This window comes from Ammospiza nelsoni, chromosome 2 (assembly GCF_027579445.1).
Source record: "Ammospiza nelsoni isolate bAmmNel1 chromosome 2, bAmmNel1.pri, whole genome shotgun sequence".
NCBI classification, from domain to species: domain Eukaryota; kingdom Metazoa; phylum Chordata; class Aves; order Passeriformes; family Passerellidae; genus Ammospiza; species Ammospiza nelsoni.
In genome coordinates, this window is record NC_080634.1 from 119821943 (window position 1) to 119841823 (window position 19881).

At 45.1% G+C, this 19881-nt stretch overlaps 1 protein-coding gene across 4 annotated transcripts in view; it reads left to right on the plus strand.

The window, feature by feature from the left end:
- Nucleotides 1-19881, plus strand: part of ITSN1 (intersectin 1) — a 112850-nt gene that overhangs the window by 62557 nt on the left and 30412 nt on the right. For all 4 annotated transcript variants that reach the window (XM_059492805.1, XM_059492797.1, XM_059492813.1 and 1 more), the window contains 8 exons: nt 1696-1820; nt 3002-3219; nt 4206-4327; nt 9715-9959; nt 11598-11757; nt 13136-13341; nt 14132-14214; nt 16445-16611. In XM_059492805.1, coding sequence (XP_059348788.1) covers nt 1696-1820; nt 3002-3219; nt 4206-4327; nt 9715-9959; nt 11598-11757; nt 13136-13341; nt 14132-14214; nt 16445-16611 — 1326 coding nt within the window. The remainder of the gene's footprint in view (nt 1-1695; nt 1821-3001; nt 3220-4205; nt 4328-9714; nt 9960-11597; nt 11758-13135; nt 13342-14131; nt 14215-16444; nt 16612-19881) is intronic.

Here is a 19881-nt window from a genome sequence, read left to right on the forward strand (position 1 = left end):
TTTCCAAGCCAGCTGGCTGTGATTGGCCATTAATTAGAAACCACCACATGAGACCAATCCCAGATGCACCTGTTGCATTCCACAGCAGCAGATAATCAATGTTTGCATTTTGTTCCTGAGGCCTCCCAGCTTCTCAGGAGGAAAAATCCTAAGGAAAGGGTTTTTCATAAAAGATGTCTGCAATAGGGTGCCCTTGGAATTGCAGCACAGGAGGGGAATGCCCAGCTGGGAGCTGGGTCTGTGCAGGATGAGGGCAGAATGTGCTCATCCTGTCTCCTGGCTGTTGAGGTGTGAGCAGAATTTTGTTCAGTTGTGGGAGATGCTGGCTCTTCTTCCCCCATCCTCCCACTGGCAAAGCAACCTTGCCCAGCAGATCTTTGTTTCCTCTGGCTGATCCAAAAGGGATGTGTATGGGATTTTTTATCTCCAGAAATGCTCCATCCAGTGCCAGCACTATGAACTAGCTTGGTTTTCTTAACACAGTCCTGGCACAGAAAAGTCCTTTCACAGAACACTGACCCAGCACATCAGCTTGGCTGGGAGGGAATAGTGTGTTAAAATGTCTGTGTGAAACTTAAATAATTCTTAAAATGTCTCTTTAACTCCAGCTTTGCTGGGAACTGGTTCTCTCTTTAATGATGCTGAGCTCAGTTTTCACTGAATTAAAATAGAGGAGCATTAATGAAATAAAGCTGAGACCTGGGCCACAAGATCAGCTTCCCTTTTGAAGCTTTCACCCCTCTACCCAGTGGGTTTGAATCACTGCCATTTCTTTTTTTGTTTCTTATGCAATTTTCTAATTTGGGTCAGTGCATGAGGAATGAAAACTTCCTGTGGTTTGTAGATTGTGAATTCCTGAAAAAACATCCAAATACTTCCAGGATTAACTGTTTCAGTCTCACCTGGACCATAATTTCATGATCAGATAGTAATTTTTGAAGTGAACTATTTTCAGTGAAAATCCTCAGTGGTCATAGGTAAATTTTCCCTTTTTCTAAATGCTGAGGAGTTCAGATGCAAAATTGCAGGTCATGCAAAGAAATGCATGGAGTGGTCTGGGTTGGAAGTATAAAGGTTGGATAAAGGTTGGATTTGTGTTAATAGGTGTTAATGCAGAGAACAAATCTTGAGGAAAATATCATGGTATTATTATTAATATTATTTGTATTCTAGTTTTTTCAGACAATTGAAGAAAAGCTGACGTATATGAGTGAATAATCTCTGTACCATGACTCATCCCAAAGACATTCCTTAAGGATTTCAGTCTGCTGTGTATAAACCAGCCCTGAAGGTTCTTTAGTAAATCAGCATTGATTGGCAAATGAAACTGATTAAGAGTTGCTGTTGTGAGAGCTCAGAGGGCAGATTTGTGTATGGAATTCAATAAATGGATTCCATAAACCAACAAACAAAACAAAACAGAAGTGACTGTTCAGATTAAGCTTTGTCCATTTTTTAGAGTCCCATTTAAAGGATTTCTGGTTTCCTAACCCTTTAATGGATAAAAATAGGAAGTCAGTAGGTGGTTTATAGACCCTGGCAATGAACCTGAAATACCTGCATTTGCAGGAGTGTGACTGTGAGAGGTCCCCAGCCACTGCCAGGTGTTGTCCCCTCACAAGGGAACTCTTTGGGGCCATCAGTTCTGATTCACAGAGTGGATTTTTACACCTGTTTGTCTTTTTTTTCATCCAGGAGCTGAGAGAAATCCATAACAAACAGCAGCTCCAGAAGCAGAAGAGCTTGGAAGCTGAGAAGTTGAAACAGAAGGAGCAGGAAAGGAAGATAGTGGAGCTGGAAAAGCAAAAAGAAGCTCAGAGGTAACAAACTGCTTTAGTGGAGCCCTAAATGTTACACCTCCCCTGGCACTCCTGGAAAACATTCCTGATTCCTGTCTGCCCAAACCTTCCAGGGATGCAGATGAGGTTTGTGTCCTCTAGTGCCACCCTCTAATGTTGGGAAGGGGATTGGTTGGACAGCAGCAGCAATTTGCCCATGGAAAGGGAGCTCAGGCCTCGGCAGGGGCTGCCCAGGGAGCTTTGCAGTGCCCATCCCTGCAGGTGTGCCCTGGAGGTGGCCCTGAGTGCTCTGGGCTGGGCACAAGGTGGGCACAGCTGGCACTGCATGGGCTGGCAGGGCTGTGCCAGCCCCAGGGGTTTAGGGATTCCATGAATTAGGTTTTTCCTCTCACTGTTTTTGATCAGGAATTGTCCTTGGACAGGGTCTGTTCTTCCAGCACACCCAGGGTGTGAGGAGCAGCTGCTTCCCAGGCTTTGGGCTCTGATTCTGAAGGGATTCCAGGGCTGGAATAGCCATGGAACAGACTGGAGCACACTGGGCATCCTTCACATCTTCACAGCTGTCTTTTCTGGGGCAAATTGTTTCCAGCAGAGAATATTGATTCATTTCTTGGTGTTCTGTCCTCTGGTGGAGGGGAAGGACTTGTTAACTCTGGCATTTGGGAATGGGAAATATTCCCAATAATTCTCTGCAGTGCTGTGCAAAACTTGCAGATACTTCTCCTCCTTGCCCTCAACATGAGGATGAGGATGGCCAGGTGTCTGATTCCTGCTTTTCTGTCTCTGATTTGCCTGTTTGGGTCTCACCTTGGGTTGGATCCTCAAGGTCCCTTCCAACCCAACCCATTCCCTGAGTCTGTGATTTCTGGGAATCATTCCCAGTGTGAGGAGATGCTGGGGAGTGATTGATAAGTCACCAAAATGAAGTTAGGGCACAGAAAAGCCCTACAGAGGGCACTTGGTACTGGAGATGACCCAGAAGCTGTGGTGGCTTTGGTTTGAGTGGCTCTGTAGATGACAGCGTTGGTGACTTTGGTATCAGTGGCTCTGTGGATGACCCAGAAGCTGTGGTGGCTTTGGTGTCAGTGGCTCTGTAGATGACCCAGAAGCTGTGGTGGCTTTGGTGTCAGTGGCTCTGTAGATGACCCAGAAGCTGTGGTGGCTTTGGTGTGAGTGGCTCTGTTGTCCCCTCTGTCCCCCAGGCGGATCCAGGACCGGGACAAACCGCGGGGACAGCCAGAGGAGGAGCCACAGTGGCAAAAAAAACCCCAGGAAGATGACAAGCAAAAAAGGGAAGAGGTACCCAAGAAGAAGGACAGTGAGGATAAGGGGAAGCAGGAGATGCAGGAGAAACTGGGCAAACTCTTCCAGCCCCACCAGGAGCCCAGCAAGCCCGGCCAGGCGCCGTGGTCCAACGCAGGTAGGCTCCAGCAGCAGGGAGTGTCTGGGACAGCTCAGTTCTCTTCTCTCTTCCCATTTCACATAGAGCAAGGTGGAGTTCAGGGCTGGATTGGGAGTCTTGTTAAAGTAAATAATGCATGGGTTGAGCTCCAGGCTCCAAAAAGAGGCATCACTGCTCTTCTCCAGAGGCTGGTGTTGAGCAGAGGGGGCAGCACAGCTCTGAGACTGCAGGGCAAAGGAAGGGGATCTCAGCTGCAAGGGGCTGGATGCAAATGTCAAAACTATTTCTGCAGTTTTTATTTTGGTGTGGGATACATGCTTTTTCACAGTAGGAACAGTATGTTTTTCAGAATAGGAACAGTATGTTGTTTACTCACCCTTTTCCTTTCCTGCCTTCCTTTGTTTATTAGGCCAATGACCTGAAATCTAAGGTTTAATTCCCCTTTTCTGTTCTCCACACATTCACTTTGAGCTGAGAGCTTTTTCCCTGCATTGTATCCTGGTTTTTGCCTGTAGTGGGAATCCTGCTTCCCTCTTAGGTGGCTTGGATACACACAAGAACTGTTTGGGAATGTAAAAGTGGTTTAAATATTTGTCCAAAGGATTGCATCACTTTTATAACTAAATTCTGCCCAGAGCAGCTGTGGACTCCCAGTTCCTGGCCGTGCCCAAGGCCAAGCTGGGCACTGGGGCTGGGAGCAGCCTGGCACAGTGGGAGGTGTCCCTGCCATGGCAGGGGTGGCACTGGGTGGGCTGCAAGGTCCCTCCAACCCAGGCCATTCTGTGTTTTTATGATTTTCCCTAGTTTTTAGAGGAGAAAATAATAAAAAATGGTATTTAAATAATCAATTTTTATGTTTCCCTTGTGTAAAAAGGGGATAAGGTTGTTCTGCAGACCCTGCAGGTTTGGTGACTCTTGTCTCCATTTCCACCCCATTTTCCAAGCGTTTAAAAATCAGGTGGTTTGATTTCTTCTCTCTGTATCTGTGTGTTTCCTTTGCTCAGAGAAAGCTCCTCTAACCATTTCTGCTCAGGAGGATGTAAAAATAGTGTATTATAGAGCTCTGTATCCTTTTGAATCCAGAAGCCACGACGAGATCACCATCCAGCCTGGAGACATTGTCATGGTAAGCAGGAATTGAGAATTCCTTGGGAAATATCAGCTTCTGCCAGGGCTGCCTTCAGTTTTATATGGCAGGAAAGAAAACTGCAAACCCCAAAAATCTGGTTGCAGGTGTGTTGGTAGAGAATAATTTCAATTTTTTCAGGGATGTGGTCACTGGGTTGTGTCAAACTCTGAAGCAAGGCTTGCTTCTGTCTCTCTAATTTTTAATTCCCTGGTTAATGGCTGCAGGGATTGAGTGGATATTAATACTAATTAATCATTAGTATGTTCTTAACATGCAGAGTGAAAATTCCGGGGGGAATTCTTAAATATTGTTCACTGGGGGAAGTGTATTCCCAACTGTGTTCTACACAACAAAATTAATTTTAAGAGCTTTTACATTTTAGTAACGGTGGATTTTGGAAAAACCCACTTTGTAGAGTCCTCTAAATTGTAATTATCATTATTTTTAAAAAAGCTGTTCTGGTAAATGGAACCTTTTGGGGTTGGTTTGGCTTTTTACTTACTGGGTGTTTGTGGCCTTGGAAAGGGTTCCTGGAAAATCCAAAGTGAATCCTGGCTTGGTGTCACTGCTGAGGACTCTGCTGAGGAAACAACAGGTTGGAAAGCTGCAGGAAATGGTGCTGGAGAGGAGACTCTGGGGGCTGCTGGGAAATGCCAGGATGCCTTGTTTTCCTGGGAAATAGGGGTGGCCTGGATTTACAGGTCATTCTCTGGGCAAGAGTGATCACTGTGAGGCAGACTTGCTGGGAAAATAATAATTTTCCCAAAAGCTGTGATTTTAAGAAGCATTTTGCACATTTTTTAAGTAGAGAATTGCAGAGAAAATAACATTTTTCCTCAAAACATGTGGTTCTAGGCAGTTCTGCACATATTTATCCATGTTCTTGCAGGGAAAATAACATTTCCCCTCAAATGTGTGATTCTAAGGAGCACTGAAATAATTTTTGAAAAGAGATTTGCAGGGAAATAACATTTTCCCAAAATACAAAATTCTAAAGAGTACTGAAATAATTTTAAAGGAGAGATTTGCAGGGAAATAACATTTTTCCCAAAATACACAATTCTAAAGATCACTGAAATAATTTTTAAAGAGTGATTTGCAGGGAAATAAGATTTTCCTCCAGAATCTGTGAATCTAAGGAGCACTACACACACTTTAAATAGAGACTTTGAGACCATCTCAGTCTTGTTGTCTGTTGCTTATGGACTCAATTTTAACCCCTTCAGCCCCAGCAGGGTCACCCCTCTCTGTTGCCTTTGCCTTCCAAAGGTGCCTTTCCTTGGAAAGCAGCAATTTGCAGGCTCAGGGTTGAGGTGAGGCTGCCTGGAGGCATCAGTGCAGCTGCACTCCAGCTGGGAGCTCCCTGTGCCACCACATCCCTGCTCCTTGGATAGCTGTCCTCACACAAATGGAGATCTCCCACCCTGGAACTCAAATCCTGACACATTTTGGAGCAGGCAGGAGGAGCCACCGGAGCCCAGGGCTGGAGCCCAGGGCTGGGCTGGGATCTGATCTTGGGCTGAGATCTGACCCTGGATTGGGATTCCTGGGCTGGGATTCCTGGGCTGGAATTCCTGAGTTGGAATTCCTGATTTGGGATTCTTGTGATGGGATTCCTGGTTTGGAATCCTGGGCCCGGGATTCCTGGTTTGGAATTCCTGGGCTGGGATTCCTGGGCTGGAATTCCTGAGTTGGAATTCCTGATTTGGGATTCCTGGGTTGGGATCCTGGGTTGGAATTCTTGGGCTGGAATTCCTGGGTTGGGATTCCTGGTTTGGAATCCTGGGCTGGGATTCCTGGGCTGGAATTCCTGGTTTGGAATCCTGGGCTGGGATTCCTAGGCTGGAATTCCTGAGTTGGAATTCCTGATTTGGGATTCTTGTGATGGAATTCCTGGACTGGAATTCCTGGGCTGGAATTCCTAGGTTGGAATTCCTGGGCTGAGATTCCAGTGCTGGAGTTCCTGGGCTGAAATTTCTGGGTTGGAATCCTGGGTTGGGATCCTGGGTTGGAATTCTTGGGCTGGAATTCCTGGGTTGGGATTCCTGGTTTGGAATCCTGGGCTGGAATTCCTGGTTTGGAATCCTGGGCTGGGATTCCTGGGCTGGAATTCCTGGTTTGGAATCCTGGGCTGGGATTCCTGGGCTGGAATTCCTGAGTTGGAATTCCTGATTTGGGATTCTTGTGATGGAATTCCTGGACTGGAATTCCTAGGTTGGAATTCCTGGGCTGAGATTCCAGTGCTGGAGTTCCTGGGCTGAAATTTCTGGGTTGGAATCCTGGGTTGGGATCCTGGGTTGGAATTCTTGGGCTGGAATTCCTGGGTTGGGATTCCTGGGCTGGCATTCCTGAGTTGGGAATTCCTGGGTTTGAATTCTTGTGTTGGGATTCCTGTGCTGGAATTCTTGGGTTGGATTTCCCAGGTTGGAGTTCCCGGGTTGGAATTCCCAAACTGGGATTCCCAGGCTAAGATTCCTAGGCTGGAGTTCCTGGGCTGACATCTGATCCTGCCTGGAATTCCTGGGCTGGAATGGGGTTGCAGAGCTCATTCTGTCACAGGAGCTGGGCCTTTCCCAGAGTCTGGGAATGATCTTTCCAAGGGGATAAACCCCAGCCCTGAGCCCTGGCTGAGGGCACCAGGGAGGAAGAGGATTTCTGCAGGAAGGAAAAGGCTTTGCCAGTCAGGAGAGGGCTCTGCTCTGCCCTGCTGCTGGGAAAAGCCTTTGGCATCCCTGGATTTGGTGCCATGGATTCCACAGTTACTCTGGCTTTTTAATTCTCTTAACCTTTCAATTACTTTATCCTTTCAATGTACTTTAAATTTCTTCCACTGTAAATTGAGATTGATTTTAATCCTGGCTGTAGCTCAACCAAGCTTTTGTGTGGGAACAGATATTCTTCCCTGAAAAATCTGGAACGAATTCTAATGACAGTTTGTCATCAGTTTTCTTAGTTATTGATTGTTGGAGTTGGGTTCAATCTTCTTTGTGATCCACAGAATTAAGGAGTTGTCAGCTGTGGCTCTAAAGTACAGTTGAATAAATAAAAGCAACCTCCCACATACTGTAATTCATTATTCAGGTGTGCATTTAAAGTCTGGTTTTGTTTTGGAAAAATAATCTGGAATTGTTGTGGGACTTATGGATGGTGGGTATAAAAATTAAAGGAAATTGAAACAAAATAGCTTAAAAGAGAGTCAAAGGAATTTATTTAAAATTTCAGTACAGTACTGCACAACCAGATGTGATTTGTATTTTAGATGTAGAAGAAACCAGAGCTGACATGAATTATGAAGTTTAAATTATCCTTCAAAGTGCCTTTTCATGAGTGTGCATAGAGGGCTTAATTGGGCTGAATAAACAGAGACCTGTATCCTCACAGGCAGTTCAGAATTACTCACAGGCAGCCTCAGATCCTCTCCTGGACAGCATGAACTGCATGGCTCTGAAACCTTTGGGGTGGTTTTGTTCTTACGCCTGAAGAATCCCCGAGGTTTCTGTAAACCTGTGGCTCACCTCAAAGATGCTCTTTTAGAGATCTCCACAACCCAGATTTGCCTTTGCTGTGCTGTTTGTTCCCTCTGGGGGATGATTGCAGCTCCTGCCCTGCCTGGGGCGATGGTCCCTGTGTGGGTTATTCATCTGGGGTGATGGTCCCTGTGTGGGTTATTCATTTGGGGTGATGGTCCCTGTGTGGGTTATTCATTTGGGGTGATGGTCCCTGTGTGGGTTATTCACCTGGGGCGATGGTCCCTGTGTGGGTTGTTCACCTGGGGCGATGGTCCCTGTGTGGGTTATTCACCTGGGGCGATGGTCCCTGTGTGGGTTATTCACCTGGGGTGATGGTCCCTGCGTGGGTTATTCACCTGGGGTGATGGTCCCTGCATGGGTTATTCATTTGGGGCGATGGTCCCTGTGTGGGTTGTTCACCTGGGGCGATGGTCCCTGTGTGGGTTATTCACCTGGGGCGATGGTCCCTGTGTGGGTTGTTCACCTGGGGTGATGGTCTCTGTGTGGGTTATTCATTTGGGGCGATGGTCCCTGTGTGGGTTATTCACCTGGGGTGATGGTCCCTGTGTGGGTTATTCATTTGGGGTGATGGTCCCTGTGTGGGTTATTCAGCTGGGGCGATGGTCCCTGTGTGGGTTATTCATTTGGGGTGATGGTCTCTGTGTGGGTTATTGATTTGGGGTGATGGCCCCTGTGTGGGTTATTCACCTGGGGTGATGGTCCCTGTGTGGGTTATTCAGCTGGGGCGATGGTCCCTGTGTGGGTTATTCATTTGGGGTGATGGTCTCTGTGTGGGTTATCGAGCTGGGGTGATGGTCTCTGTGTGGGTTATTGATTTGGGGTGATGGTCCCTGTGTGGGTTATCCAGCCCTGCCTGGGCTGTAACTGGTCCCTGTGCGGGTTATTCAGCCCTGCCTGGTGTCACTGATCCCTCTGTGGGTTATTCAGCCCCTGCTGGGCTGTGACTGATCCCTGTGTTGGTTATTCATTTGGGGTGATGATCCCTGTGTGGGTTATTCAGCCCCAGCTGGGGTGGCTGATCCCTGTGTGGATTATGGAGCTCCTTGGTGCTTTATCCCATTCCAGTGGGAGGCACAGAGTCAGCAAATGGCCCGAGGCAAAGGAATTTGGCAGCAGCTCCTCTGAGGAGCCAAGGATCCATCCCTACCCAGGCTGAGCTGCCAGGGGTCAGGAAGGGGATTGGGATTGGGATTGTGCCCCTGTCCTCAGGTGATTTCCCAGCTACAGAGCTGCCCCAGCCCTGGGCCCAGCGCAGGGAGGAGCTGGAGCTGCTGCAGAGCCCAGAGGAGGCTCCAGGATGAGCAGAGGGATGGAGCAGCTCTGCTGGCAGGAAAGGCTGGCACAGCTGGCATTGTTCACCTGCACAGGAGAAGCTTTGGGCTGAGCTCAGGGTGGCCTTGCAGGGCCTGGAGGAGCCCCAGGAAAGCTGGAGAGAGACAATTGCCAGGGGATGCAGGGACAGCACACAGGGAATGGCTTCAGACTGAAAAATTACAAGTTTAGGTCAGATATTAGGAACAATTTCCTGCCTGGCAGGGTGGGCAGGCCCTGGCACAGGGTGCCCAGAGCAGCTGGGGCTGCCCCTGCACCCCTGGCAGTGCCCAAGGCCAGGCTGGACACTGGGGACAGTGGGAGGTGTCCCTGCCATGGCAGGGGTGGAGCAGGACAGGCTTGACCTGACCCCAACCATTCCATGATTCAGTGATTTCAGTATGGAAAGAAAAGAAAAAAAAACTTGTCAAGCCCTCTTGCATTGCAAGAAGTTCATTGCTGCAGAGGAGATCTGGGTTGTTTTCAGTACAATTCCCATTTGCAGGATGTGTTTGTTAACTCCCTGATTTCCTGTGTCTGCAGGTGGATGAAAGCCAGACGGGAGAGCCAGGGTGGCTTGGTGGAGAACTGAAGGGGAAGACTGGATGGTTCCCTGCAAACTATGCAGAGAAGATCCCAGACAGTGAAGTTCCAGCCTCTGCCAAGCCCGTGGCTGAATCCTCTGCTGCTCCCAAAGTGTCTGTGCAGGAAAGCTCCACGTCCCTGGGAGCCCCTGCCCCTGCAGAGGCTCCTGCAGCAGCCAACAACTGGGCAGACTTCAGCTCCACGTAGGTCTGGGGCTCAGTGCCCGCGCTCCTTGGGGACTGGCACGGACACAGAGCCAGGGTGCAGACTGAAATCACCTTCTGGGGAGGGCAGGGTGCTTTCTGTGGGAGTCAGGGCAAGCTGCAGCCCTATGGGGCTGGGGGCTGCTCCCATCACCCCTGCCTGGCACAGCATGGGCATGAGACCACCCCCGTGTGAGGGTGTGGGGGAAATCCCAAGGGTTCACTTCCCTTGGAATCACAGAATCCAGAAATGCTTTGGGCTGGGAGGGACCCTAAATCCCACCCAGTGCCACCCCTGCCATGGCAGGGACACCTCCCACTGTGCCCAATATCCAGCCTGGCCTTGGGCACTGCCAGGGATGCAGGGGCAGCCCCAGCTGCTCTGGGCACCCTGTGCCAGGGCCTGCCCACCCTGCCAGGGAGCAATTCCCTCCTCATCTCCCACTGAAATTTCAGTGGGAACCCATTCCCCCTTGCCCTGCCACTGCTCTTCCTAATGAGCAATCCCTGTCTAGCTCTCCTGGAGCCCCTTCAGATTCTCCCATCTCCTAAATCCCTTTCTCCTACACTGGTTTCCACCAAGCCTCATTGAAGGTTCCCAACCTGCTCATTGTCATGTACAATATATTGTTATATACATATATATATGCATATAAATATATTGTGATGTACAATATATTGTTATATACATATTGTTATATACATATTGTTATATACAAATATATATACATATAAATATATTGTGATGTACAATATCTTGTTATATACATATTGTTATATACATATATATACACATATAAATATATTGTGATGTACAATATATTGTTATATACATATTGTTATATACATACATACATACATATATACACATATATACATATTGTTATGTACAATATGCTAATGGCAGAGATGACATGGAAAGGTGATTTAATTCCTGGTCACAGCATTAGTAAAAGTGATGGAATTGGCACATGTGCCCATCCCTGGGTGTCTTAATACACTGGGCATTTCTATCAACTGCAATTCCTTCTCCTTTGACCATGAAATCCATATTTATAAACTGATATCTCAATGGGAGGCCCTGGCACTCCTGACACAGCTGGGGCTGCCCCTGGATCCCTGGCAGTGCCCAAGGCCAGGTTGGACACTGGGGCTGGAGCAGCCTGGGACAGTGGGAGGTGTCCCTGCCATAGCAGAGGTGGCACTGGGTGGGCTGTGAGGTCCAAACCCAAACCATTCCATGATCCTGTGTCTAAAGGAAAAGAATGTGAGAGGTCAGTGATGTGCAGAGGGGAAGATTTCAAACCAGTTTTGGAAAGAATAATTGATTATTTTTATTTCACTTTCTGCTGTGTGCAATGCAGCCTGCACTGCTTGAACTTCTGTTTGTAGGGACACAGCAAAGAATTGAGATAAAAACCTGTCCTTCAGTGGCAAGGACAAGGAGCTCAGTTTGGGAGTTGCCTTTGAAGGTGAAGTTGTGATTCACCAGTGTTCACTTGCACCTGGAGTTAAGGTGCTGGGTGCCTACAGAAAAGCAATTCATGTAGACGTTGAAATATTTGTTCTGTGTGAATTTTTTTGTTCCTACTGTTAAAAGCAGTAGGAATCACATCCTTCTGTTCTTTTTCTCTCCAGCTGGCCATCGAACAGCAGTGAGAAGGCAGAGAGTGATAACTGGGACGCGTGGGCAGCTCAGCCCTCGCTGACCGTGCCCAGCGCGGGGCAGCTGCGGCAGCGCTCGGCCTTCACCCCTGCCACCGTCACCGGCTCCTCGCCGTCCCCCGTGCTGGGCCAGGTGAGCTCCTGGCACAGCCCTGCCCTCAGCACGGGCAGATTGGGCTCAGCAAGTGGGGTTAACACCCAGCTGCTAGTCACTTTGCCTCTGGAATAATTCAGATTTATTATTATTAGAGTAACAGCTTATGTGTGTTGTGTATCAAGAAGGAATAATTTCACATGTCACAAAAGATATGAAAATATCCAGTAGAAATACTGGAAAAAGTACAAACTACAAAAGGCTTGGAGAGCAAAGGGGGAACCTTGCCTGTGCATGAAAACACTCACCTGACAGGACACAGTGAGCACCTGCAGGAGGGGTGGCAGGGAGGTCCCACCTGCCCCAGCCAGGGAGGAGCTGGAGCTGCTGCAGAGCCCAGAGGAGGCTCCAGGATGAGCAGAGGGATGGAGCAGCTCTGCTGGCAGGAAAGGCTGGCACAGCTGGCATTGCTCACCTGCACAGGAGAAGCTTTGGGCTGAGCTCAGGGTGGCCTTGCAGGGCCTGGAGGAGCCCCAGGAAAGCTGGAGAGAGACAATTGCCAGGAGACAGCACCCAGGGAATGGCTGCCAGTGCCAGAGGGCAGGGCTGGGTGGGATCCTGGCAATGAGGAATTGTTCCCTGGCAGGGTGGGCAGGCCCTGGCACAGGGTGCCCAGAGCAGCTGGGGCTGCCCCTGCACCCCTGGCAGTGCCCAAGGCCAGGCTGGACACTGGGACAGTGGGAGGTGTCCCTGCCATGGCAGGGGTGGCACTGGGTGGGATTTTAGGTCTCTCCCAAGCCAGGCCATTCTGTGGATCTCTGATCCATTGACAACATCTGGGGTAGGATTTAGCACAGGGCAGTTTCTGCTTTGCTGGTCTGGGATGGCTTTTTTAGGTTTTGGTGGTGCATGTTTGAATCTGTTCCTTGGGTTCTTCACTCCCCTGACAGCCTCACTCCCAAGTGGGTTAAGTGGAACAGCAATGGCAAAGCTTCCCAGCTGAATTCTGTCCCTCTCTTCAGGCATTTCCTTTTCCTCAGTGGAACAACAAACTCTTCTTGGGAGCTCATGTGTTTTGGGAAGTGCTAAATGAATTGCAATGTGCCATGAATAAAGTACAACAAAGCATCGTTTTCCATAAAATGGCCTAGAAGTCCTGCCAAAGCAACTTCACAGGGGATTATTACACGTGTGTGTCTTAAATAAAAGTAATTAATTTAATCTTACATTGCAATGATGATGTGTAAACAGACAGAAATGCAGGAGGGCTGTAACCATTTCTAGAATTACTTTGCAAGTTTAACTGGTGCTTTAGTTGAGAGATTTGTTGCTGTCCAAGCATCCTGAGGACATAATTCCCTGAGCAGCTTTCTTGCTGAAGGTGGGGCATGACTGACTCCTGCTTTCCTTTCTGAAGGGTGAGAAAGTGGAGGGGCTCCAGGCCCAGGCTCTGTACCCCTGGAGAGCAAAGAAGGACAACCACCTGAACTTCAACAAGAACGACGTGATCACCGTGCTGGAGCAGCAGGACATGTGGTGGTTTGGGGAGGTGCAGGGCCACAAGGGCTGGTTCCCCAAATCCTACGTCAAGCTCATCTCAGGCCCCATCAGGAAATCCACAAGGTATTTTGTTTGCTTTTCCTGTCCTTCACTTCTGTGCTGGGGTAGAAGGAAATTGGAAGAGCTGCATGCTTGAATTTTAGAGTTGTACCCTGTAAAAGGGACCCTGCTTTTATCTGGAGGGTTTTGACTTCCCATCCTGAAAACTTGAGAAATTTTCAATTTATTAATTGAGAAACGAAGAAAATAATTAACAATAAGATAAGAAAATAAGAATACTGACCTCAATAAGAATAAGAATAATAAGAAAATAAGAATAAGAACACTGACCTCGGTTCTCCTTGGGTCTCGCCTCACCAACAAAAGATTAATTAACCTTCTTCATTTTATGTGACTTGCAACTGAAAAATGAGTGTATTGGACTTTCTCAAGTACAGCTGTGTAAGTCAGAGCTCCTCTCTGCCCAAAATTCAAAGGTATTCCTCAAATCTAAATCACTTCTCATTATTCTTGGAGGATTAAACATTTAAAATCTCTTTTTTTTTTTTTTTTTATTGTAAAGGCAGCATTAGCATTAGGAATACAAATGAGCATGATTTTAGGTCATTTTTTCCTGAGGCAAAAGAGTAGATACAGAAAATTCTGTATTTAAGGCAGTTGTTTAAATGTGACCATGGCAGACCTATGGATTCAAAGCTTTATTTTGCACATTTATTTTGCACATTTACTGTCTCTTCTTTTAAAACCCAGAGAGTTGCTTGGGAGTGCAGGTGCATTTTATGTTTGAAATATAATAATAATAATTTTTCTGAAGAGATTGAATTTCTTAAATAACCATTATTTTCTTCTAAAGCATGGATTCTGGTTCCTCAGAAAGTCCTGCTAGTCTGAAAAGAGTAGCATCCCCAGCAGCCAAGGCAGCAGTGTCAGGGGAAGGTGAGTCCTGGCTGCCCTGGCAGCTCTTGCTCTGCATTGAACACAACAATTCTGCTTTTTTTGCCAAAATCAGGAGCCAGATTGGGCTCTTCAAGTGGTGTTAAAACCCAAATACTGATCAGTTTACCTCTGGAATAATTTAGAATTATTATTATTATTATTAGAGTAACAGTTTTTTTATGCTGTGTATAGAGAAGGAATAACTTCACATATCACATAAGATATGAAAATATCCAATAGAAATATTGGGAAAAGTACAAACTACAAAAGATATGAAAATATCCAATAGAAAGCTTGGAAAAAATACCAACTACAAAAGATACTAAAATATCCAATAGAAATATTAGGAAAAGTACCAAACTACAAAATATATTAAAATATCCTGTAGAAGTGTTGCAAAAAGTACAAACTACAAAAGATACGAAAATATCCAATAGAAAGATTGGAAAAAGTGCAAACTACAAAAGATATGAAAATATCCAATAGTAGAAATATTGGGAAAAGTACAAACTACAAAAGATATGAAAATATCTAATAGTAGAAATATTGGGAAAAGTACCAAACTACAAAATATATGAATATATATCCAATAGAAATATTGGAAAAAGTACCAACTACAAAATATACTAAAATATCCAATAGAAATATTAGGAAAAGTACCAAACTATGAAAGATATTAAAATAACCAATAGAAATATTGAAAAAAGTACAAACTACAAAAGATATTAAAATAACCAATAGAAATACTGGCAAAAGTACCATCTACAAAATATACTAAAATATCCAATAGAAATATTAGGAAAAGTACCAAACTACAAAAGATATTAAAATATCCTATAGAAGTATTGAAAAAAGTACAAACTACAGAAGATACTAAAATAACCAATGGAAATATTTGAAAAAGTACAAATTACAAAAGATGTGAAAATATATTTTGTAGTTTATACTTTTTCCAATATTTCTCTTTTTTTGCCATTATTTTGGTAACATTTTCTGATCCAGAATGGGTTTTCACAGAGGGCCAGAAAAGCACACCTGTCCATGGTGTCAGGACATGGTAAGCATTTTAATTTCCCCCAAAGCCCATTGCCAGTGTGTCATTAGAGCTCTTGGTGAAGGCAGTGACATCACTTGGGCAATCCTGGGATCCTTTCAAAGCTGGAGCCTGGGCACAGACTCAGAGCTCACAGGAATTTTTCTGAGGGGTTTTAAAAGGGGAATTCGTGGCTGTTGTCACCCTTCAGCTGGAGGGGAGTGTCCCCACCTGAGCTCCTTAATCCCCTGCAGAGGGAGGCAGCTGCAGGTTCATTAAATCACAGGCAGAGGAGATCAATTAATTAAATGGTACAGGTGAACATCTGCGTGTGGTCCCTGCTGCACCCCTGAAGGTTCTAACTGCAATTCCAGGCACAATTTTGCGGACATTTATATTGAATTTGTGTCTGGCCTGAGCAGCACAGAAACTAAAAGGAGGGAGCAGCAGAGAAAAGGGAAATAATCAGTTATTTGCAAGTACAGCTGCTGTGCTCAGTGATTATTCCATAGAACCCCAGCTGGTTTGGGTTGGAAGGGAATTTAATTAAGGATCACCTTGCTCTGGTTTTCCTGGTGTTTGAGGAGAGAGAATTGTGGGCAGGCAGAGTCTTGTCCCAGGTGGGATGTCTCAGGTGTTGTGTTTGTATTAAAATGGAGCACAGCTTTACTTTAAACACTTCAAAAAAGTGTGGTTTTGAGAGACAATAAAGCAGGGATTTAACACCTTCTGTTGAGAGGGTTGAAGAAAAGCTCATGTGCAGAAGGTGATTTATAAGGTGTGTGCACTTTGCATCCCAAACTCTGAAAATCCCACTCATCAGCACAACCCAGAAACCACTGGGAAACATGTTTAATATCTAAATGAATGATTTATGTACATTTAAATTATTAAAATGTACATAAAATATGAACATATATATATATATATGTACATAAATAAAAATAGCAGATTATGTACAAACCCCCTGAGGCAGCCTTTTAATAGATCCTATTCAGTTCTGATAAATACAATTTTATTCATTAAATATTGGTGTTTTTCTATGAGCAATAAATAAAAATTTTCCTTCTGCCTAGCCCTGACATTCCTGAGGTTTGGCAGGGGATCCCTGGGGGTGTCTCAGCAGTTTCCATTTTATATTTATTTATTTATTGATGCTGTATATTTCTTTATTTATGGTGCATTTCCCTTTTGCAGAGTACATTGCCATGTACACCTACGAGAGCTCGGAGCAGGGGGACCTCACTTTCCAACAAGGTGACCTGATCCTGGTGACAAAGAAAGATGGTGACTGGTGGACGGGAACGCTGGGTGATAAATCAGGAGTTTTCCCATCTAATTATGTGAGACTCAAAGATTCTGAGGTAGAGAAATGTTTTCTTTGGGGTTGTAGTGCTAGCTGCAGGGCAGGGCGTGGTAGGGGAAATAGACATGCTTTGCAGATTTAATGTCTGAAAAAAATTACAGATACCAGCAATATATGCAACATATATACAAACATATATATGTAATATACAATATATATTAACATATATACAAACAACATATACAACGTATATTAACATATATACAAATATATATATACACAATACATATAACAACATATATACAAACAACATATACAACATATATTAACCCATATACAAACATATATATTCAATATATACAATACATACAACTGCATATATACAACATATATTAACATATATACAAACAATATATACAACATATATTAACATATATGTACACTATATATACACAATATATAAAACAACATATATACAAACAATATATGTAACATATATAAAATATATACAAATATATACAATATATAACAATATATATACAAACTATATAACATATATAAACATATATGCAAATATATATACAATATATAACAATATATATACAACTTATATTAATATATGCAAACAATATATACATCTATACTAAACAATTACAATAACAACTATATTTGTTGCATTTTACAACTTAATTTTATAAATAACTTGGGGGAATCATCCATGACAATAATGCCAACATCAGCAGTGCACTTGGTAGTTTTTTTAGACACTGGTCAGAGCAGCCATGAATGTTTTATTGCCCTGGTAAGTTTTTAATGCCTGAGCTGTATCTTACTGCCATTATTTAAAAAAAAAAAAAAAAAAATCTGCACAGTAATATTTCAGTCTATTACATTTTTTCCCTATGATTTCTTGCAGTCAAGAACAAATTTTGCACCAAAATTTTGCTAACTACTGTATTTATTTGTCAGATTTTGACTGAATAATAGAGGTTCTGTTTCATCTCTTTTTATCTTGAAATAATTCCAAAGTATACATCCTTGTTGGGTTTTTTTTGTTTTTTTTTTTTTCTTTCTTTCTTTTTAGGCATTCTAAAGAGAGATGTTCTCTCATTTATATGGCTTGAGAGGATAATTTATCTCCCAGTAGGAATTAGTTTAGATTCAGAGCTGGGTACATGACTGATCTCTTGATGAGAAGGATTCTGGTTTATAACTCTGGAATAATGGGGTGTTAAAGATAAATGAGTAAAAAATCAGTGGATTTGGGGGATTTGTGTGGTAAAAACTGAAAGACTGCAGCACAGACCTGGGCAGAGCCACTCCTTAAAGCCATTCCTGCTGCTGGAAAAGCCAGAGCATAAAAGCTGCAGTGAAATTCAGCTGTAGGAAACCTTTCAAGAGGAAATTTCTGCAGTGTCAGGAAATTCCAACAACATCCTCTGGGCCAGGATTAAAACCTTTGCAGTCAGTGATGTTTGGTATTGCAGTGTAGAGGTGGGACTGGGGCAGAGCCCAGGTGTTCAGTTCTGAGTTCCCTTTGCTCAGAGAGCCCAGTTTGGGGTTTCTGGATTAAAACCCTTGCAGTCAGTGACGTTTGGTATTGCAGCAGAGGTGGGATTGGGGCACTGCTGGCAAATCCCCGTGCAGAGCTCAGGTGTTCAGTTCCCCTTTGCTCAGAGAGCTCAGTTTGGGGTTTCTGTCACCCCAGCCTGCCTGGGGCTGCACCAGCTCAGTGCACTTCACCCAAAGCTGCCCCAAGTGCCCTTTGTGTTTGCTAAAACCCCACCTTCAGCTAAGATCTGGGTGAGAGAGGGAGGAAGAGGCACAGGGCTGGTGGAGCCCTGCTCTGGGATGTTTTTCCATGCCAGGGTTCCTGCAGGACACAGATCTGCCTCCAAGTGGGGAGCTGGGTTTTGCTCCCCAGCCTGCTCCCTGAGCCAGTTTTTGCAGGGGATTTCAGAGTCCTGGCTCTCAGAAATCTCCCTCTCTCACACTCAGATGTGCTGCTGTGCTTGGACAGCTGCCTGGGCTGCAAAATGTTCTGAAAAGAGGAATCATTTCATGTGGTCTGCACTATTGACAGAACCAAAGAAAAGCAGGGCTGATCTTTCAGCAGCAAGGGCAGAGTTTCTAGAAATGACTCAAAATCTCAATGGTTTCTACAGTTGAAGAATTTTTTAAATTTGTTCTTCTATGCCCATTCACCTCAGGGTGGTAAAACAAACCATTCCCTGTTCCTTTATTAAAAAAGTGGGAAAGTCTTTGTTCTTCAGAGGAATAATGGCCCATTCTGAGGCTGTTCCTTAGGGAGGGATGGACACAGGGTTTATTCTGGGCACTGCTGAGAATTCCCTCTGTGGGGATGGCTTGGAAACACAACAATTTCAAGACATCTGATTATAAAACTTTGCACAGGGCTTCAGAAAATAATCCCTGAATGGATCAAACTGGGGTTTGAAGGGTCCTGTGTAGGGCACAATTGCAAGTCCTTGCTGGGGATTATTAATTGACAGAGCAGGTTCTGCTCTGCTGGCTCAGGAGACTCCATCACTTGTCACAGGTGCCCTCAGGGAGTGTCCCAGGTGTGCAGGGACAGGCTCTGTCCTCACTGCTCTGCTTTCTCTCAGCTGAAGGAATAGGAAAAGCTTCTCCTGCTCCTGAGTGGGCCAGAAATGGGCACCATCCTAAATGTGTTATTTATGAATTCAGTTACTTCTTTAAGTGCTGTAGGACTTTTCCATGTGTCCCTTCTGCTTTGCACTGAGGATTCAGAGAATCCTCCAAGTCAGTTCAGACTCAGTGTGGTCAGGATGGTTCTGGGGTTTCTATTTGAAAATCACCTCTCTGTTTCCCAGTAAAAGCAATGTCCCAGCCTTTGGTGTGTCCATGTGCCTCTAATCCAGCAGCATGGGGGCTGACCAAGGCATGGCTGGGAGGAGAGGCTGCTCTGGAGGTCCAGCACTTGTTCTGGAGAGGTTTCTCTGGAGGAACAGGCCCTTGTTCTGGAGAGGTTTCTCTGAAGGTCCAGACACTTGTTCTGGAGAGGTTTCTCTGTATGTCCAGACACTTGTTCTGGAGAGGTTTCTCTGTATGTCCAGACACTTGTTCTGGAGAGGTTTCTCTGGAGGAATAGGCATATGTTCTGGAGAGGTTTCTCTGAAGGTCCAGCACTTGTTGTGGAGAGGTTTCTCTGGAGGAACAGGCCCTTGTTCTGGAGAGCTTTCTCTGGAGGAATAGGCCCTTGTTCTGGAGAGGTTTCTCTGAAGGAACAGGCCCTTGTTCTGGAGAGGTTTCTCTGGAGGAACAGGCCCTTGTTCTGGAGAGGTTT